Raw genomic sequence first — 20,675 nt, forward strand, 5'->3', positions numbered from 1 at the left:
CTGTTATCGGCGATATGATCTAACCAAAGTGATGGATGCCGTGGAACGGAGATTTTGCACTAAAGATAGTTGTATTACGTGGAGCACAACAATCGCAGTCCAGGGTTCGGAACCAGTACTAGAGCGGGAATAGCGGCTAACTTCATTAGTGGGGGAACTTTTGGCTCAAGTACACCGGAACACCCCATTTTTTCGGTTTTAAGCACTTAGATGTTCAAAAGCATGCTATAAAAAGTAGAGATGGAACGAAGAGAGAGAGAAAAAAAGAAGCATACGGAGAGCGTGCAGATACAAGAGTGACACCACACAAATATTCAATATGATTATTAGAAAATTGATATTGCGAAAAGTAGTTTTGATATTTTCAGAATAGATATATTGCATTTAATCACGACTTAAACTTTATTATTCTTATAATATCAAGAATAACTTTGGCAATATCAATTAAGTAGATCTACTATTAAACAAAATTTATTAATTTTACATGGCATGATCAAATTATATCAAAATTTATAAATAAAATTCTTTTTTTTAAAAAATAATAAATATATTCGAAAATAGCTTTGTGACCGTTCGTGCAATCACGGCCGTCCAGTTCCTCTCGCACGCATCTCGTCGCGATCGAGATTGACTCCGAGATCGACCGTTGAGATGCGCGCGCATTCCACGTGACCAAGTAACGTATCCACTCCGTTGTAGCGTGCACGGATCTCAAAGCGTCGACCTACGGTAGGCGCGATCGTACGAACATCTCTTACGAGATCGATCATCTACCGTTCGTTTCGTCACGTTTTAACGGAGTGATGCGCCGGGGCGATAATCCGACGGTTCGTTTTTGCTCGCTTAGAGGATTTGTGCGGCTATGTCCATAAAGATTTATGCGTGCTGCTTCGGATAATCTTTTCCTGTACCTGGTGTATCCTTAATGCAACTCAAAGTTCCAATATTATGAATGCAATCTATGCTAATATGTATAATAAAAAAATCACATGATTTAGAAAAGAAAAAAGAATATCTATTTGCTTTATAAGAAATATATATTCAAAATTTATAATTTTTTATAGAAGATATTTTAACACTCTGATTAACAAAGAATCTAAATAAAATTTGTTTAAAAATAAAATTTTTTTGTTTAAATTAATGAGAGTCCAACTCAATTTTATTCTATTTTCTTATTTGTACTCTATTCTCAATAAAGGTATTATAAATAATTTATAGTGAGGCATTTTAGTGGTGCCGATAAAATAAAACTAATAGAAAATAAATTCTCATCAAATTCAATTTTAAATTATAAAAAAACTTACCAAATCTTTCGAAATTAGTTATTATGATACTGATTTAATAAAACTAAGATTTTAGGTCCTTATAAATTTATAACAAAAGAATTGTAAATATTACCGAACACATTATAAATAAGAAGCCGTGTTAGAGGTTGATTCAAAGAGCCTATTAGGCTCACATCATTAGAAAAAACATAATTTTTGTTAAATAAATTATATATGATATTAACAAATCTCTATCACAAAGTCTATTATAGTTAGGGCACGTTTGGTTGCTGAAAAGTCGGCGAAGTGAAAAAAGTCACTTTTACGAAAGTGACTTTTATAAAAGTGACTTTTCAGTTCGATTGTTTGGCTGCTATAAAGTAAAAAATTAAAACTATAATTTTTTAATTTGTTAATTATTAAATTATATATAAAGACGTGAAAATATAAACAAACTACTTATACTTACAATTTAAATAAAAAATTTAAATTTAAATTAATATTTAGAATTCAAAGTTATTTTTTAAAATTTAAATTTAAACTTAAATCTGAGTTGAATTTATAATTAAAATTTAAGACATAACTTTAATATACAATTTGAATTTAAAATTTAAGTTATAACTTATAATAGAAATTAAATTTTAAAATAAAAGTTCAATACAAAAATTAGAATTTAAATTTAATTTTAAATTCTAGAATTCAAATTTAAATTCAAATAAATTATAGAATTCAAATTTAAATTTAAATTCTAGAATTCAAATTTAAATTTAAATAAAAATTAGAATTTAAATTTAAATTCTAGAATTCAAATTTAAATAAAAATAAAATTTAAATATTTAGATTTAAATATAAAGTCATAAATTTGAATTTAAAATTTTATATTGAATTTTAATTTATAAATAAAATTTAAAATGTGATCATAATTTTAATTCAAATATAAAGTGAAATTAAACTTTAAAAATAAATTTAAATATTAAAGTTAAGACAGAATATATAACCTCTCAGTTAAGCTCTTCATTTTCGGTGACTTGTGAATTTTTTGAGTCGAAGTCAAAAAAGTGAGATTTAGTTATAACTCACTTTATCAGGCTACTTTCGTAAAGCGACTTTTATATTTACTTTCGTAAATCAAACAACTGATAAGACATCACTTTCTAAAAGTACCACTTTCGATACTACACTTTCGGCGAACCAAACATGCCCTTAGAGGGAGTGGTGCATAAGATATACCCATGCACCCGGTGCGGGCAATAATCACACGTCGTAAGTGTAAATTACACTTCATCGTAATAATGTGGGAGAAATGGTGAAATTTTAATAACCATGGATAATTCGGATAAGGAGAAACGGGGTTGGACGAAGCCGAATTAGGGTTTTTGTGTCGAGATTCGGGGAAAAGGGCGATGATCGAGCCGAGTAGGAGATCCCCGGATGGCTCTCCTCCGCCGCCGCCGCCTCCGCCGCGGGATCGGAGCGGAGGCGGCGGCGCCGCCGACGAGCTCCGGCGACGCGGCAGCGTCGGAGGCGGAGGCGGGGAAGGGGGAGGAGAAGAAGGTGGGGAGCCTCCTCGCGGCGGCGATGAAGAAGTACGCGGTGCCCCGCTCCTCGAGCTACCACGGGGTCACGAGGTGAGTGGGAGCGACGAAACCCTACCCTGCCCCACGCTTTGTGCGTGGTTGTGGGTTTGTGGTGTGATGGATTGGTGTGTTTGTGCGTGATTTTGTTCTGCGTTGTTGGATGCTCTGTGAGTGTGTAGGTTGAAGTGGAGTGGCAAGTATGAGGCGCATCTGTGGGACAATACGAGCCAAGTCGAAGGCCGGAAACGCAAGGGGAAACACGGTGTGCATGCATGTTATCGTTTAATTCATGCTTTCTTAGAGAAATTATTGCTACAAGTTGTTTTCACAATTGAATCATCAAATTAGACGCTGAAAAGTAATGTAAATCACCTTTTGTGTTTCGAAGATTTCCGGCGATGAAGTGAATGCTGTTAAGGAGATTAACACGAAGGAGAAGTAATTCTTAGTTTCATTCTCTATATGCGACATTATCTGCGTGCGAGAGACACTGTTATGGAAGATTTGTATTTCTCAGGGTCTTTCCAGGTTGTGTTAAGGAAAATATGGAGTTTTTCTTAAATGATTTCCTACTATTCGATGACATGAGATACGTTGTGGATGTTATAAGTTTTAACACTTGGAAGTTCGTGAGAAACATCGTTTGGTCTAGCTGAAGTGTTCTTCCAGTCTAGGTATTGTCACCAGGATTCTTTGGCACGTAATATGCATGGGATTTTACAAGTTAAAAGTTTAAAGGCATTAGGGAATACAATACAACCAATCAAGGTATAATGGCAACACTAGAGATATGGGAATAGGCATGGTGCTGTTCACCAAGTTAGCTCATTTTGATGCGAGGTATGTGAAAGAGCAAAGAATTGCTGAAATTGGTCTAGGCTGGTTTGGCGTGCTGCATGGACTTGGTGTTTCTAATAATTTGTTCTGCATTTGTATGGCCTTTGAGACCTCGAATGTGGAATCGATGTGCAACGAAGTTTTTTGTAGGGTATGAGGTTAAATAGTTTATGGCAAACTAGAGGCATGCATTTTTGCTCTGAATGTAACAAAGCACTGATTGGCTTAAGTTGTAGAAAATTATGGTATTGCTCACTTCCCAGTACTTACTGCAATAGGGTCAGCATGCTTAGATGGGACGCCATGATTGTTGTAAAAATTATTCTATTTGTGGACTATCTGATGGGTAATGTAGGCCTTTTTTTGCTGCTCTTGTGCTCGTGAAACTAGCACAGAATAATGTTACTTGGTCCTAAGCTCATGCTCCAACTCGTTTACATAAATACTAGGTTTAATGGTGTTATGAGTAATAAGATCCAGACTATGAATGCTTCCTGGGCCAACTATGAGGGGGTAGTTTCATTTTGCTTATAACTACCTCCAAAGCTTCAGAAATCAGAAAGATTTAAAGGACTTCATTTATCACTATTGCTTTTGCGCTTTTAATGACGATAAATAACTATTCTTGATAGCCGAAAAATGAATTTTGCAAAATGAAGTCCATTGCTGAATGTTTCTTTCTTCAACACTTCTTTTCTTTTTTCTGATTTTGGTTTTCCTTCCCTGAATCATGCTGATGGTTGGGGTGATTGCCTCTGGTTGCCGTGGCGGTACTTCAGTGTATCTGGGTAAGACGCTTATTATTATATAACTTTAGTTGCATAAATAGAAGGTGGTCCTTTATATATGTCTGGTCTATGTAGGAAGCTACGAGTCAGAGGAGAAGGCGGCTAGGGCACATGACCTTGCAGCGCTTAAATACTGGGGTCCTGGCCCAAATGCCAAACTTAACTTCTCAGTAAGAATTCTCGATACTTTCTTTGTCATCTATAAGTTTTTATAAGTTCTAATACTTTAATGGTTCTCTTGTATCATGTTGCAGGTATCAGACTACGAGAAAGAGCTCGAGGTAATGAAGACCATGTCTCAGGAAGAATTTGTGGCCTACGTAAGGAGGTATACCATGAAATTCAACAATTTCAAAAATTCAGCTTTTCAAAAATATTAATTACTCATTGCACTCCTCGGATTTTGCTTGTTGCAGGACAAGCAGTTGCTTCTCTAGAGGAGCTTCAGTGTACAGAGGAGTAACAAGGTCATCGTTACATTTTAACTGGAGTTCTTTAACAATTAAGGGTTTCCGTTACTATTGCATCCAAGTACTTATGGACTCATTCTTTTTTGAAATTTGGTTGGCTTTTTGGGGTAGCAGAAGGAAGGACGGAAAATGGCAAGCCCGAATTGGTCGGGTTGGCAGTCGGGATGCCAAAGATATCTACCTTGGAACTTTCGGTGAACTTTCTGTCATGATGAAACTCAAATTTTATCATTTGATTCGGTTGAATGAATTAAAGAGAACCTTTATTCGATAAATATAGATACTGAAGAAGAAGCAGCCGAAGCTTATGACATTGCGGCCATCGAACTGCGAGGTGTCAATGCTGTAACGAACTTTGATATCAGCAACTACTGTGACGGAGGTCTGAAGCAATTGGACGCCCCGTGCAACCTGGAAACATAAGGGCCCGATAGAACTTAAACACTTACCAAAGAAATGAATGTATATTCATTTACCAATTCCTAATACCTTTAGATCATATCTTTGTTCTCTTATTTTTCTTTTTTAGTTGTAAAATGTAGCAGCTATATTACTGCTCGCGGAAAAGGTTTTGAGAGGCGGTAGTTGGGATCAGGGATAGGTTTTCTTAGATCAGATCAGAAGGGACTTTGCTAACCTTTGTTTCCTACAGGAATTAATTACTTTCTCTAACCTTTTCCACCTTAAACCTTCTCATGCTCCTATAAGGAATGTTAACTCAATGAGGCATTTAAATTCCAAAGCTCTGCAATACCTGTTGCATATCAGTTTTATTGCTTTGTAACAAAGCCATTAATTACTCTGCTTAATTAGTTTGTTGCTACTCTTTGTTTTGGTATAATTGTTGTGGCTTATACTACATATTATATATATAAAATATGTTTTCCTATTCATACTCTTTTTGTGGGAATGCTCTCCTCTCTTTCGTAGTTGCTATGGATTAGGCAAATATACAGTGCAAGAATTGTGTGGAAACAATTTGGAGCTTATATTGGAGGTGCAAAATAAAACTGTAAATGGAGTTGAAAAATGTAACTCTCTTCCATTCAAAAAGGCCAACTAGTAATTTCCCCCATATTTTGTACAACATGATTATTAGTTGTTGATTAATATGACAACATTTATATAAGTTACAACAAATATACAACAAACTATTTTGTGTTAAAAGTAATCATTTTATGTTGATTGGTTTCGATCACCGCTGCAGCCGAGATGAAACCTCCTTGTTTTCATCCTCCCATTCAATGCAAGTGCGAGAACATCGTATTCTTCTACAAACCACAGTTCTGAAACGGCAGCCTGAAAGAAACAAAATAAAGTAAATTCAGCAAAATTGACAACCGAATTTAGCAAAGCGATTAGTAATCTGAGTTGCAGAGAATACGCTACCTCGAAACCTCGAATCTTATCGTTGACTCGTGCGACCTGCTCATGAAAGAAACCGAGTTGATCGAACGGTTTTTTGGTCTCCTACATTAAGCACGCAAATGCGTCGTTTTCAGTGCAAACTAATCCTACTTTCGCTAAAAAGAATTATAAAATATTTCAGTATCTCTTCGCGGCACCGATTTGGACACTTCAAATGACAGTGTTACTAAATGATGGTTTAAAATTGAACAATCACCGCCGCAGAAAGGGTAACTAAAACCTATGGCGATGAGACATTACCTCCGATGAGAGCTTAGGGCGTCCCAGAAGCCTTGCGAAGGAAGTGTGAAGCAAAACAGGATCATACTGTAACAGCGGAAAGTTATATGATAAGAATGAAAGATCATAAAGAATACATAAGTGCTATGCTTTTCGTTTTTTTGTTTTGTTCGCTCTCGTATTTTTGACAACGTGCAGCAAGAAAATCTTATGACTTTTTTACCACAGATACGGAAATCCACCAACTTAAGATGCGTGATTTGAACCACTGAGAAACAAAGGATGCAAAACTGAGTAAGCATGTCAAATTAAATATTAACCAGCTTCTTCTTACCAGTTGCTTCTCAGGTGCACGGGGAAGGGCATTTCTTAACTTTGCACGGATCTCCGCAGGATCAGTACCAGAGATAACCTAATCACAGAAATTTACACATGGATAAACGAAATCAGTGAGATAAAATCGTAAAACAAAATAGTTAGCGCAGAAAAAAGAAAATGATATTTGAGTAGAAAAGAGAGAGAAGTTTTAACGATCTAACCTGCCAACAACCGAGAAGCACACCAGTCGATGTCAAAACCACTTGATCCAACACTATCGTTAGAGGGCAAATAGCTTCCGCGACTTGTTTAACCGCATTCACCTCGGCTTCGATCTCAAGAAACATTACGGAACACATTAGTACAGAGTTTACCGCGGTTTTTATCCAACAAAATAACATAACTACAAGGGTGCAATCTACCTCACTATCAGTAGCCATTACAGGAGTTAAATGATGGGAGGCATGGAACATGCTGAAGTGATATATGCTGGTATTCTGAAACCAAATGACTAGAAATAACAAGAGAGTGTAAATCAACCATCAACCATGAGAAATAAATTGCCGCAAAAATGCTATAGAATTTACTTTAACGATAGTAAAGGCGAGAGTAATTGGATAAACAGATATAAAGGAGCAAGCCGAGAAATAACACATCTTACTAAGTTTATTACCTCCATCAAAATAGGGAAGAAAAATTTCCTTCACAACCTCGCTGCAGGAAAGAAGTAAACAGATATAAAAGAGCAAGCCGAGCATCATGGATAAATCAAACTGGGAAACGAGCGATCGGCACAGCATTAACATACATATGCAAGAACTAACATACACTCAATAAATTCTTAACTCCGTGAATTCAAAAGTGCAACTCAACAAAAGAGAAAGTCTAATAAAAGCATAACAAGCTAGGTCAAATTGTTAGCCTTCAACTGAGTTTCCTAACAGTAAACTCAAATTTGGCATTGCACAGATAGTTGATCCAATACTTGAGTATAGCAGTTAGTATATTGTAGTGTTGAAAAGTAATACATACGAAATAGGCTTCGCGAATTCGGGGCTCAGGTAAAGCACGTTCGCTCGAACCGGAGGATTCGCAGCCTAATTTCGAAAATGGGAAGGACAAATGAGAACAATTCATCAGAATAAACAACTGAGGGGATTGAAAATTCAGCTAAAACAACTACAAGAATCAATAGATCGGATCAACAGACCTTAAGAATAGGCGTGACCACGCCATTTCTCAACTCAAAGAGATCGGAGAGCGACAGCGACTGCGACGTCTCCCCGCCCTTCAGGAACGCCGGGCCGTGCTCCTCCAGATCACGGGCCATTTTATCATACAACCTCGATCGCTGATCCGAAAAGGCAGTAATCGAGGGTTCTGCAGGGATTTCGACCAAACCAACGCATTGAGATCCAGAAACGCATAAGATTGGGATAAAAATTGCGAAGAAAATAAGCTGAAAAGTGGGGAAATCGCAATTTTTGGCTCACGGTGGATCGAAATAAGCTGAAAATGCATAAATTTGAACTAAAAATTGCCCAAAAAAAGGGAAAAAAATGAAAATTGGGGCAACTGGAAAATTTAACTCATGGCAGATCCAAAAAAGCTGAGAATACATCAAATTGGGCTAAAAATTGCAAAATAAAAGCATAAAATTTGGGTAATCGCAATTGTTAGCTCGACAGATCGCCAAAAAAAAAAAGCTGAGAATACACAGAATTGAGGGAAAAATAATTAAAAAAGGGCTGAAAATTTGAGGGATCGTAATTTTCAGCACACGACGGGTCAGAAAAAGCTGAAAATGCATCAAATTGAGCTAAAAATGGCGGAAAAAAAGCAGAAAATAGAGGGAAAACCGGGCAAATTACCGGAATGGGGGGAGGGGAAGGGATCGGAGGCGTTGTCCATGGCGGATCGGAGGGCGAGGAAGAAGAGGATCGCGGAGGAGATCCAGATGAGAGCGGGGGCTCGCGCTCGGGCGAAGTAGGTTTTAGGCCTCGCCATTGTTGGACACCTCTCTCGCTCTCTCTATCTCTGTCTCCACCCGGAGCCACGGAGATGGGGCTATTCTGTGGACCGGGTCTACCACGTGGTAGACGCCCCCGGACCGGGTACAGTGTAATACAATGGCGACATTGCATGAGGTTGGGTTGCGGATCGAATTAGAAGGTGTTAGAAACCCGACCCTGCTTAAGGAAATTACTCCCTGCACCATGTGTATAAGTGTACCTTATACACCCCAGTTCTAAAATTTACAATTTAGGCCTCAAAATCCGAAAATAAGTTGTTAAGATCCATTTATACATTTTACCTATTGTTTTCAAAAGCAACACTAAATCGAACATAAGTTGTTAAAATTTTTGTAAAATTTCATAATTATTTCAGTGTTATTTACTAGAACATGTTTAAAATTATTAAATTTGATGAAATTATTGATAAATTTAGTAAAAACCTCCGATCCCTTTTGCCAAAATTACGAAATTTTAATTAAAAAGATCACAGGATGAAAGAGTGTGAATTGAAAAAGTTAAAGGGCCTATTTCAAAAAAAACAAAAAAAAAGGTATAGAATCTATAGATGAGGTATCTCCATCCATACATTTTACTTCGGTGCACGAGGCGCAGGAGTACACCAGGTTCATGGAGTATTCCTCATAGTGTAGCGCATCTAACTCATCACGCCATTACACGGTCGGTCTCCTCCGCTTCTCAGCCTCTTCTCTCTCTCCCCCTGAAGCGACGAAGACGAAGCGAATTATAGAGGAAACAGCGTCGTCGAAACCCTAACCCCACATCGACGAAACCCTAATCTCGCTCCGCTTCTTCTTCTTCTTCTTCTTCTTCGTCGATCCCCGATCCATCGTGATCGATCAAGCAGGTAAAATCATCTACCATTTCCGTCGATTCCGCGGCGATCGATCTCCAATCGAAGAACCCTAACCGTTTGGTCTCATCTCCGGATCGCAGGAACGAACGATCGCGTGGTGATCTGCTTCATCCTCAACAAGTAGAGAGGAAGAGAGGAAGGAGGAGCGGGGCGGGGAGAGGGAGATGTCGGGGCAGAACCAGAGGTTCCGACGGTGACGATGCTGGGGGTGATGAAGGCGCGGCTGGTGGGGGCGACGCGGGGCCACGCGCTGCTGAAGAAGAAGAGCGACGCGCTCACCGTGCAGTTCCGGCAGATCCTGCGCAAGATCGTCACGGCGAAGGAGTCCATGGGCGAGGCCATGCGCGCCTCCGCCTTCTCCCTCGCCGAGGCCAAGTACGTCGCCGGCGACGGCGTCCGGCACGTCGTCCTCGAGTCCGTCCGCTCCGCCTCCCTCCGCGTCCGCTCCCGCCAGGACAACGTCGCCGGCGTCAAGCTCCCCCGCTTCGGGCAGCAGATCCAGGCCTGCCGCGCCGCCCACGTCCGCGCCATCGAGGTGCTCGTCGAGCTCGCCTCCCTCCAGACCTCGTTCCTCACCCTCGACGAGGCCATCAAGACCACCAACCGCCGCGTCAACGCCCTCGAGAACGTCGTCAAGCCGCGCATCGAGAACACCATCGCCTACATCAAGGGCGAGCTCGACGAGCTCGAGCGCGAGGACTTCTTCCGCCTCAAGAAGATCCAGGGCTACAAGAAGCGCGAGCTCGAGCGCCAGCGGCAGGCCGCCCTCCTCTTCGCCGAGGAGCAGTTCGCCGAGCGCATCGCCCTCAAGAAGGGCATCTCCGTCGGCTCCGCCCACGGCCTCCTCGCCGCCGCCTCCGACAGGGACGACGACATCATCTTCTGATGCTCTCATTCGTCATCTTCGTCGTCGCGGTGAACTCCTCCCTCTCTCTCTCTCTCTCTCTCTCTCTTTTTCAGTCTCAAATCATCAATCAATAAATAATACTGTTGCTCTTGAGAAAGAAAACCTGCCTATTATTGCTTTTTTAATCTAATAGTTGCTTGCTTACCTTAGGTGGTGTACAATGAGGATAATAAGCCTAAGATTAGAGATGTTTTTTTATTTTTAATTTTTGATTGTGGTGGTGTCTAGTGCTTGTTGTTTCGGTTTGCGAGATTCATTTGCTCGCTTGTTTGTGTGATATGTATCCAAAACTGCAGATGCATTGTATGGCTGGTGGAGGAAAGTACGATCTTATTGTTCCTCCCTGTGATTTTGATATGAATCTTTTCTCTCTGCTTCCGCAGTGAGTTGTTTGTTTATAATTTAAACCAACTCTCAATTAACAACTGTATCCTTATAGGCGTGAACTGCAATGCATTCTCTTTTGGCGATTATGAACTAGCATCTAAAACCACACTAATTGTTCACTCGTCTGCAATTATGGAATGCGGTTTATTTGCGGCGTTTTTGTCTTTGTGTCATTCCTGTAGAGTTTGTTTCATTTGTGGAACATCTCTTTTGTCTTTGTGTCATTCCTGTAGAGTTTGTTTCATTTGTGGAACATCTCTTTAGGTAGCTAGACGCATTGGATATCTATTCACATTCAAAAGTACCCTATCATCTTTCTCTTCTCCGCACTTGCAACAATTCTCAAAGCAAACTGGATTATTTTATGAAAAGTGTGTAAGGAACCTACCTGAACTATAGAGCGTTTGGAAGTCAGTATCTGAACTTCTCAAATTTTGATTTTGCTACATAATAATTTTAGTGTCTTACATTCAAAACCTAATGGTGTTTTCAACTTTCTTGACGAAATAAACTAAACTTTGTAGGATACTCTGTTAGTTTTTTGACCAAAACTAGTTATGATCTGGGCCTTCTGTTCCTGGATTTTGTTGAAATCATTAAGTAATGAAAGCTGAGGTAGTAAAATTCAAAAGTTTTTTATTTTTGACCAGAGGATACATATCTTTTCCTAACGTAATAAGGATTTTTCTGTCCTCATCTGTCATCAAGTTCCTTTGTTGGAAGTTATTATTGAACCTAGAAGCCGCTTGCCTATATCGCAAGTGACTCGTATTTATATTCAGTATCTTCTCTTTCATTAACATGCATGCTCCTTGATTTATACTCTTCTTTTGGTTTCTAGGTTCTCTTGTTCGTAGTTGTTGTTGCTTCTCTTCTTGTTCGACTTGTTGTACCTTCTTTCCCAAGTATCTTCTGTTTTGTCTGTTTGTTTTTCCTTTAATCTGTTGTATTCTGTATATGCGTTTTTTGTCATAAAAAATCCCATCACAGTGAGGCCAAACAATCCTATGACTTGAGAATCCTCCTAGGAAAGCAAAGAACCTTCTTAATCATATCATTTCACTTCTATAACTTAGCCCCGACTTTCTGTGCTTTCTAATATGAACTCGGCCTTTATTCTTTCTCAAAATCACATTCTCATCCATCTGTTTGCCTGTTTAATATCTTCCTGGCTGTTCTTCTATGTTGCTGCTGAATAGTATCTGAATTTGTAGTTCCATGGTAGATTGGTGTCCCCTTCAAGCATATTTTTTAACTTCTCCTTTTTTTTTTTTTTCTTTTTTTCTTTTTTTGGGTGACTACTGCATCTTTTACTTTTATAAATGGATGATGTTCTTCTATCCCTTATTAGTACATTATTATTTTATACTCTGCCAAGTTTGCTACTTTTCTTTCTTTTGTTCCAAATGTTCAATGACAGTGAACTAGGTCTCAAACTTTTTCAAACTATTGCCATGCCAATAGTTGCCGCTTTGATGCCATTTTCCTGTTTCCCATAAATCATACATTGCCATCTTTCGATCTTGTACTTTGGCACACGCTTATCTAATTGTCGTGGGATAATTGCTTAAGCTCATGTTGGATAATATATTCACAATTGTCAATTCATGCCTACATTTTGATGGATCTTGATTCCTAAAACCTTGGAAGAAAGGACCTAATTTTGTTGGAGTTTCAAGGTCTCATTCTCACTAGCAGTGTTTCAATATGGTAGCGCACGTGTCCATCCAAGCTCTCAATTTTTCTTCTCTGCATTTGTTCACTTACATTTGATTCATCTGAATTGTGAACATAAGTTGTGCTTGTGGATGACAGTTACTGTAGCATTACACTCATTTGTCTTCCCTCTGAATGTTGGGTGGTTTGGCAACATCCCTACCTTACCTTTATAGCCTCACTTTCTCCTCTTTTTTTGTTTTCAAATTTTTCTTTGGAAAATTAGGAGAAAATAATAGACAACCTTGCCCAATGATTCTCACTGCCATGCCATCAGATGATATCATATATTTTAGGAAGGGAGAAAGAGAAGCCTCCTAAAATTTTTTGCTGCTCCTTTTCATTCCCATGTAAAATCACTTGCATACACTTGTTTATTGAGTTTTCCCCTTCATAAATGATTTGAAATGAATAGCAACTGATTCTAACCCTTCCCTTGTTTCTGAGAATGGGTGAAGGAGAAACAAACAGTTGGAAAACCAAATTACAATTAGAAAAATAGAAAGTGTGAAATGAAGCCTTTAATGAGAGGGTTAATTTGTAGGATAATGATGTTTGGTTTAAAAACTGTTGGCTCTAAATCCATGCAGGAATGTCTTTTATTTTTATGGAAATTTGAAAGATGAATAAAATTTCTCTCGAAATCCATGGAGGATAATTTCGATTCCTCGAATTCTGTTGGGACTTGCTCTAATTTAATTTACGCCTGCATTTTTTTCTTTTATGTTGTTTCTAAATTGTTTCTGGAGCACTCTGGCATTGAGGATCGCCCAACTTATTTGGAGATCCCTGAAACCATCGCTTTATCGAATCTGTGTCATCTTTACCATGTGTTATCATGAACAAAAACTTACATTGTGTTATCATCGAATCTGTGTTGTCTAAATACGATGTGTTATTGCAAACAAAAACAAACAAAATGTTTGTTCATCTTGATTTCTGGTTGCGCCCAACTCACTCTACCCACAACCCTAAACAACGCATAAGTTTGCGTAAAAATTAAATACGTAAATGGGCAGGTTTTAGTGAACTAAAATATAAGAACGATGTTGACCTTACTCTGAGAACTGCAAAGAGAGTTAACTTCCACTCTCGGGCACGGGTATGTGTTATTTTACACAAAGATGATTTATTTTTTTTAATATCTTTTTATGTAAGTGGATTGATTGCTGCGTATGATCTTCTCAACTCTTCTCGTTCCAATACTTACCATTGTAGATTAGTATAGTTTACAATATTAGCCCGTTCGAACGTGTAAAAAGGAAGAGAGCGGCGAAAACCAAAAAAGTTTGTACACAAATGTGTAAATGCGAGTTAACTCCGGCAACAACCCAGTCCATCTGAGGCTTGTTTGCATGCAGTGAAAAGTACGGTAAAAAAATATTTTATTTATTTTCGTATGTAATATTAAATTTTGCATATTACGATGAGCCGGTTACTATATATTTTCTGCGATCCTACCGAAAAACACAGAAATATATTTCTACATATTTTTATCCTAACTTTATTTTATCGAATAACATCATATAGACCTCAATATCAATCTAAGCTTTAGAAAATTGAAAGATCAAAAAAGAGCCGAGGACAGCAGCACCAAAGCAATGCCCGAAGTAGCCATTGATTTCCATGTGGTTTGATAGATAGATAGAAATTAAACAATCAGATCAAAAAGCAAAGATGGAAGAAGACAAACACCCAAAAAAAGAACCAAGTTCAACGAAACTGCTATTATGTTTTCTATAGTTTGAGCGAGTTCTCCAAATAAATGATCATGAGTCAAACATAACTGAATTATAAGAACCGATACTCTGGTAATAAATTTATGACTCTTTTTACGTTTTTCATATAAGAGAGACATATAATAGCTTTTCTTTATGAATAATAAAGAAAAATAATTAATAAGCTTCAGGAAAGATCTTTATAATTAATAAGCTTCAGGAAAGAGGGGAAAAGAGCTTCAAAGAGAAGGCTGGGGAGGTGAAACATCCATGAAGCTTGAAGCAAAGGGTGGGCGGAGGGGATCCCATGATTCCGAAACTTCATATTAACAAATTTGGGTAGAATGTTCCGCGGACGAAGATGCAAGAGCCGATTCCAAAGAGGTTTGAGTTTCGGAGGAGAGCTTAGTTCTCTTCCTCATCGTTGTCTTCTTCTTCGTCGTCGTCTTGCTCTCCGTCCTCGCCTTCAGATCCCTAGAAAGTGAAAAAGAAGAACAAGGAAGAGAGAGGAATGATGGTCGCAACGACATTAGTGATGTGCGTCGAGAACTGTAGCTAATATGAGAGGCAATATCTTATAAAGCACCTAATCTGATTTAGGGAAAAGAAAAAGGGAAACAAGAATGAAAAGGCTCAAATATTCACTCTGTAATCAAATGGAGCTTTCTTGGTGCCACAGAAGGAATTCCAGTAATGTCAAAAGAATAGAATAATGGAATACTCGACAACAAGAAACAAAGACAACTCCTAAGGAAGCTACGATTCTTTCGAGGGACAACTTTTCTGAGACTAAAGCGATACAAACATTAACTAACTGTGTTTACTATCCAAACAAAGGAGTTAGTTACCTCTTCATTATCCTCATCTCCATCAAAATCCTCATCGGCCTCCTGAAATATCGGACAAATGTGTACAAAAGTGTTTGGAAAAGATAAGCCCTCCTGGAGATAATGAAAATGAGCAAACATAGAAAATTAACAAACTCACATTGTTGAAATACTTCAGAGGATTAGGCCACAAATCTTCCCTGATAATCTCAGCCACCTGCATATGTATGTCTCAGAACAGGTCAAAATCAAAAGGAAAACAATGATGAAGAGGTTTACGAGTTGCTAAAATCCAAAATTTGCCAACAAACATATATAGGGGAAAGGACAAAAATTTTGAAAAGCAAGTAGCGTCAAACAATAGGCAGAATCCAGTTTGCAATATGGTTTCCATTTGTTTCAGCCGATAGTGAATTGAGTGGTGTAATAAAAACCAAGCAGCCATCTCTTTATGCTAGAAAACTTGAATTGCTTACCTCATCTGAGACTCCGTCAGCGAGATTCTTCTGGTGATTTTCGCTAAACCAGCTAAAGAAACTGTATCAAAGAAACGGAAACAGTTGACACAACCAATCACTCAATTGATTCACATTCAATTGATAGTAATAACTTGACAATTAACATAGTATTTTTCTTATAACCGACATTACCGGACCCCGGGTTAAAGTAAGCACTGCAATACTTAAGAAACATTTGAGAGGTTCAATTGACAAGAGAAAATCACAAAAGATACAGTCAAAACACAATTCCTACATGTAGCATATGAATAGAAATGACAAATATCTATGCTCAGGAAATGCTTACAGCGGATACTAAAAGCACTATTGTTATAGGGTTCACCAATCAAGTGATTTCTTCACTTACATAACTCTTACCCTACATTGCCATGTTTATATTGTCATGGCATCCAAGATAACTCAGATATCATGTGACAATATATATTCAAAAGTCTCTATACGGAACACAAGTTGAGGTCTCATGGGGTTTATCGTTGGAGGTTTCTGGTTGGACATCGAATAATGTAGAATTCCCATTAAGGATTGCATTTGAAATTATAGTTGGAATATACGAAAACCAAACAACAAACACAAAAGCTATTACATCAAGGAAGCATCAGAAGGCACAAAAATTAACCTCTCCTCAGTGAAGGGGCGCTTGCTCCCTTTCTTCTCATGGGCATTTCCATTGGCAATATTCTTCATTTATGATGAAAAACAAACGTTAAACTTGATAACAGATGCAAAAACTCAAATTAAAATAAAAAATATAACTTGTAATATAGCCCTTACCATGCCCGCCTTCCACTTAATTTTTGTACCATTTATATTAGTCGTTCCTTCCTCAGTGAATGAGTATGTCTTTACAAGCTTGGTGTCTTCAAAGTATGGGTTAGGGGAGAAGTTCTACAAATAATAAACTCCATCTAATTAGAAGAGAAGTCAAATTACAAAAAATATGCTTACTCACTTGAGATTAAAAAAAAAAAAAAAAAAAAAAGAAGGTTTCAGAGCATTAATGCAATTACTCACAAATATAATGGAGTAGCCAGACTTGACATCTTTACAGTCTTCGACATCTAATGAAGCTAAGTACTTGAAAACCTACATTGAAAGAAATTGCGGAAATGAGAATCGTGAAATGTCAATAATTTGTACAGTATATACCCTGTTTGAATTATCAAATAGAACCATATTTAGTTTAAAATAGAAAACTGCAAGTAGTTTATTGCTAATGACTTGTGCAAGCAATCGTTCTTGATTGGGTTAAGAGTTTCATTATGATTAAGCTTCACATATACCTTTTGATCTTCCTCATTTAGTAGATCAGCAAGGAGAGGATGACTGAGAAACTGCACCATATAGAAACATACAATACATTAAATAAATATAGATGATTGATAGAATGATGAACATGTTTAAGAATGAAACTAACAACTTTTATTTTACTAAAATAACTCAAAGAAAGTATTAATAGAATACAAACCGCAGTTAACCAGAAGTCTGGAATGGATTTGATTATTTCATTCCGCTTAAGGTAGACAGGTCTACGTATCTCATTATATTTCTGTTCCACCTCCAAAACCTTATCGCTTGCCTCCTCATTAACCTATGAATGATAAATAAAATCAGTAAAATATGGAAGACAGAAAAAAAAAAAAGTAGCTAAAGGATATAGACATATAGTCATAAGCTACCAATATGTAATCAAACTAAGATACTATTATATACATGTTATATCTCTTCAACAGAAAACAGATATACAATAGCGATCATTTTAGTGTAAGCATGTAATAAATCAAAAAAATATATTAGACTTTATGCTCGCAATAAAACTGAGTAAGAGGTGGAGGGAAGTAGGTACAACTGAATTCGTAGCATTTTCTTTGATAACTAATCTTATGAAACATAGAGCTGAACGGAGAAATGGAATGAATACATATAGGTCTTACGAAAGAGTGAGGACTAAATGCTCAGTTGTAGTTATTACCGTCATTGTGAAAAGATCAAACAAACAAACTATGGTGAAAGACCAAAACCATTCAAGGAAAGTAGGCTTCAATATAAAGTAATGGGGAGACCATGAGAGAGGCAAGGGAAACGAAGTTTGGCTACTCAGCGTAAAGCAGCAGAACTATGGTAGAAACTAGAAACCAAGTCAACACTGGAAAACGGAGAGATTCTATAAGAGGAATAACGTGTCTATAAGTCAGAGGAAATGATACTCCACAAATTTATCTACTGATAGAACTCCAATTAGAAGTCTAGATAAAAGCAAAGGCAAGGCCTAAATTAAGAAACATTGTCCCACATCACGAATCTAGGTTACACGAACCTCACAATTTAATGATGGATTTATTGACTTAAAGGAAGCATGAATGAAGAAGGGCATAACAAATTATGAAGTTAATGGTTCTGCCAGATGAGATTCACAGAATGCAGCAGTGGGAGACAGAGATAACGTCAAAATTCTAATACAAAGTGGATGCTCCAAATATTCGACCTTGCAAACACGTGACGACAAGCTGAAAATTTTTATTACTGTACCATAATGGCTCATAGGAAAAACTTTTATTATAATAAAGGTGGAATGGTTGCATGCTAAAAATTAGTACTTTTTTGCATTCCTTAACATAAATTCTCTGGATGCACGCCCACGCCCACGCCCACGCCCATGCACATGCAAACACACAACTACGCACTCACACACACACGTCCACATGCACACGCACAAAACATTAAAAAAAAAAAAAAATCAAGCAGATTCTCCTGCAGTGCCTAAACTTCTCAAGTATAATTTTCTCTTAGTGCCAGGTAAATATATTTGCACAATGTTTAGGATAGCAAACGCAGTTTCCGTCACTGTCAAACTTCCTTACTCACGCAGGTTTAAAATTCACCCACCTTACATCATGCAACTGGTTAACAGGTGAACTAGCAAGCAGAAATGACACCATTTTACACAAATTGTGAATACTTGCGACTACATTTATGACCATTTCGAGGCGATTTTTCACATAATATCAATCCCTGCCGAGCTACATAATAAGAACACTTTCCTAAAACCAAACAACAACCATTAAACGTAACTCATATGATATGTAAACAAACCGCTCACACTAAACAGGAAGTAACAGCAGCAGCAGCAGCAGCAGCAACAACAACAACAGCAACAAAACCCTAAACAATTCCTTCTTAATCACTCCAAACATCGATTTTTGACACGAATGCCAAAGTAAGCTACACAGCATCACCAATCAAATAGCTCCAACCATAAAACTAGCAACTTCTGCTAAAACCAAAGCATCGAAATCGATTAAAAAAAGCAAGAAACTGAGACAAATTCATCACCTTCTCGAGCTCATCCTGGATCTCCTGGAGCTTCTCGATGGACATCACAAGCGCCCCGTCGACGGGGTCACTCTCCTGCTCCGCGTCGGCCTTCGTCTTCTTCCCCTTGTCCGCGACCATCTCGTCTCTTCCTAAACCCTAACGCGAACCCTACAACCCTAATTGGGTCGAGAAGAGAGAGCGAGAGAGAGAGAGAGAGAGAGAGGCTACTAAAAAGGGTTTTAGAGAGAGCGAGAGAGAGAGAGAGCGAGAGGGAAACGGGCGAGGGTTTTGGTAAGGAAAGAGGAAGCTTTATATTTATAGTAGGGGTAAAATTTACGAATGGTCCCTACACAATTCCCATATCATGCATCCTCTTTTTCACTTTCTGGGGTAAAATTTACGGATAGTCCCTGTATAATTCGCGTTTGTGTCCGACTCTTTTGTACTTTTTGATCATTCTAGGACTTCCCTCACAGCAAAATTAATCTTTTAATTTTGTGCTTAAAAAAAAAAAATCATATTTCTACTTTTTATTCTAATATAAAGTTTCTCTATTTTTTTTTAAACTATTGAATGATCTATTATAAAGCTTAAAAAAAGTGGATCAAAAATTTAAATAATAATTTTTTGTACAATTTAACTCCTCATTAGCAAAAATAGTCTTTTTTTTTAAAAAAAAATAACTATTGTATTCCTCCGTATCAAACTCCTAGCTTATACAGGGCTAAAATGATTTGTCTAAAAAAAATCTAATGAATGTTAAATTTTGCAGTAAATAGGGACTACAATGTTATTACATACGTACAAAGAATTAGAAAAATAGAAGTGTTTAACAGTAAAATGTACAGGCACTAAGATGCAACGTCGTGATAGTACAGGGACTAGCCATACATTTTACCCTAGATTGTGTCGGAAGGGTTACTCAGAAATCCGGTGCATATTGGCCGTCCGATTTACGGTGTTTCGAGCTTCAACGGCAGATTTTGATTCGAATTGGGTGTAGACCATGTATGTAGCCCGAACAATTACACTTTTGTGCACTAAACATAATATAATTAAATAAGTAATTGTTTTTTAATGGTCACAAAGCCCGTCTAGCTCAGTTGGTAGAGCGCAAGGCTCTTAACCTTGTGGTCGTGGGTTCGAGCCCCACGGTGGGCGCTTTTTAATTTTTTAAATTTATTTTGCATTTTTTTTTCGGAGAGGCCCCTCATCTTTCTTGCTTTTGGATTTAGCTCCTCTGATTTTTTTTCAATGATCATTTAACAAGGTTAAAATTTATGTAGAACTCCAAAAATTATTTTAGAAATAAAACAATATATTGTTTTTCTTTTTTGGAGCCATTTAACTAGAGGCCATTTTCAATCTATTTTTAGAATATTACTCAATTTTAAGAAAAAAAGCTGAGGGGTCAATTCCAACTGTTCTATAGGTGAGGGAGTTCGCATACATTTTCACCTACCGACCCAACCCCGACCCGACCCGACCCGACCCGACCC

At 37.8% G+C, this 20,675-nt stretch overlaps 4 protein-coding genes and 1 non-coding gene across 6 annotated transcripts; 3 read left to right on the top strand and 2 right to left on the bottom strand.

Moving 5' to 3' along the window:
* Positions 2,596-5,710, top strand: LOC109725748 (AP2-like ethylene-responsive transcription factor AIL1). Its single transcript, XM_020255083.1, has 8 exons — positions 2,596-2,893; positions 3,022-3,104; positions 4,459-4,467; positions 4,543-4,637; positions 4,722-4,795; positions 4,884-4,934; positions 5,052-5,131; positions 5,218-5,710. Exons 1-8 carry the CDS (start codon positions 2,697-2,699, stop codon positions 5,358-5,360), a joined length of 732 nt encoding a protein of 243 aa, XP_020110672.1. The 5' UTR covers positions 2,596-2,696; the 3' UTR covers positions 5,361-5,710.
* LOC109725746 lies at positions 5,955-9,009 on the bottom strand. 2 transcript variants are annotated; one of them, XM_020255080.1, is made up of 10 exons: positions 8,774-9,009; positions 8,113-8,282; positions 7,935-7,999; positions 7,576-7,616; positions 7,325-7,413; positions 7,124-7,237; positions 6,919-6,996; positions 6,606-6,671; positions 6,327-6,362; positions 5,955-6,236 (listed from the first exon to the last, which is right to left on the bottom strand). In XM_020255080.1, the coding sequence occupies exons 1-10, from the start codon at positions 8,907-8,909 to the stop codon at positions 6,114-6,116; spliced, it is 918 nt and encodes a 305-aa protein (XP_020110669.1). In that variant the 5' UTR covers positions 8,910-9,009; the 3' UTR covers positions 5,955-6,113. The 2 variants fall into 2 exon arrangements, with proteins under 2 accessions (XP_020110669.1, XP_020110668.1); XM_020255079.1 differs by having other exon boundaries at positions 6,327-6,407; positions 8,774-9,005.
* On the top strand, positions 9,576-10,758 carry LOC109725749 (V-type proton ATPase subunit D). Its single transcript, XM_020255084.1, has 2 exons — positions 9,576-9,782; positions 9,872-10,758. Exon 2 carries the CDS (start codon positions 9,991-9,993, stop codon positions 10,675-10,677), a length of 687 nt encoding a protein of 228 aa, XP_020110673.1. The 5' UTR covers positions 9,576-9,782; positions 9,872-9,990; the 3' UTR covers positions 10,678-10,758.
* LOC109725747 (NAP1-related protein 2-like) lies at positions 14,514-19,459 on the bottom strand. Its single transcript, XM_020255081.1, has 10 exons — positions 19,195-19,459; positions 17,330-17,452; positions 17,145-17,195; positions 16,876-16,947; positions 16,636-16,749; positions 16,481-16,542; positions 15,823-15,883; positions 15,507-15,563; positions 15,368-15,409; positions 14,514-14,993 (listed from the first exon to the last, which is right to left on the bottom strand). Exons 1-10 carry the CDS (start codon positions 19,312-19,314, stop codon positions 14,925-14,927), a joined length of 771 nt encoding a protein of 256 aa, XP_020110670.1. The 5' UTR covers positions 19,315-19,459; the 3' UTR covers positions 14,514-14,924.
* TRNAK-CUU lies at positions 20,265-20,337 on the top strand. Its single transcript has one exon. It is a non-coding gene; the product is annotated as a tRNA-Lys (tRNA).

Source organism: Ananas comosus, linkage group 20, assembly GCF_001540865.1.
Source record: "Ananas comosus cultivar F153 linkage group 20, ASM154086v1, whole genome shotgun sequence".
NCBI classification, from domain to species: Eukaryota; Viridiplantae; Streptophyta; class Magnoliopsida; order Poales; family Bromeliaceae; genus Ananas; species Ananas comosus.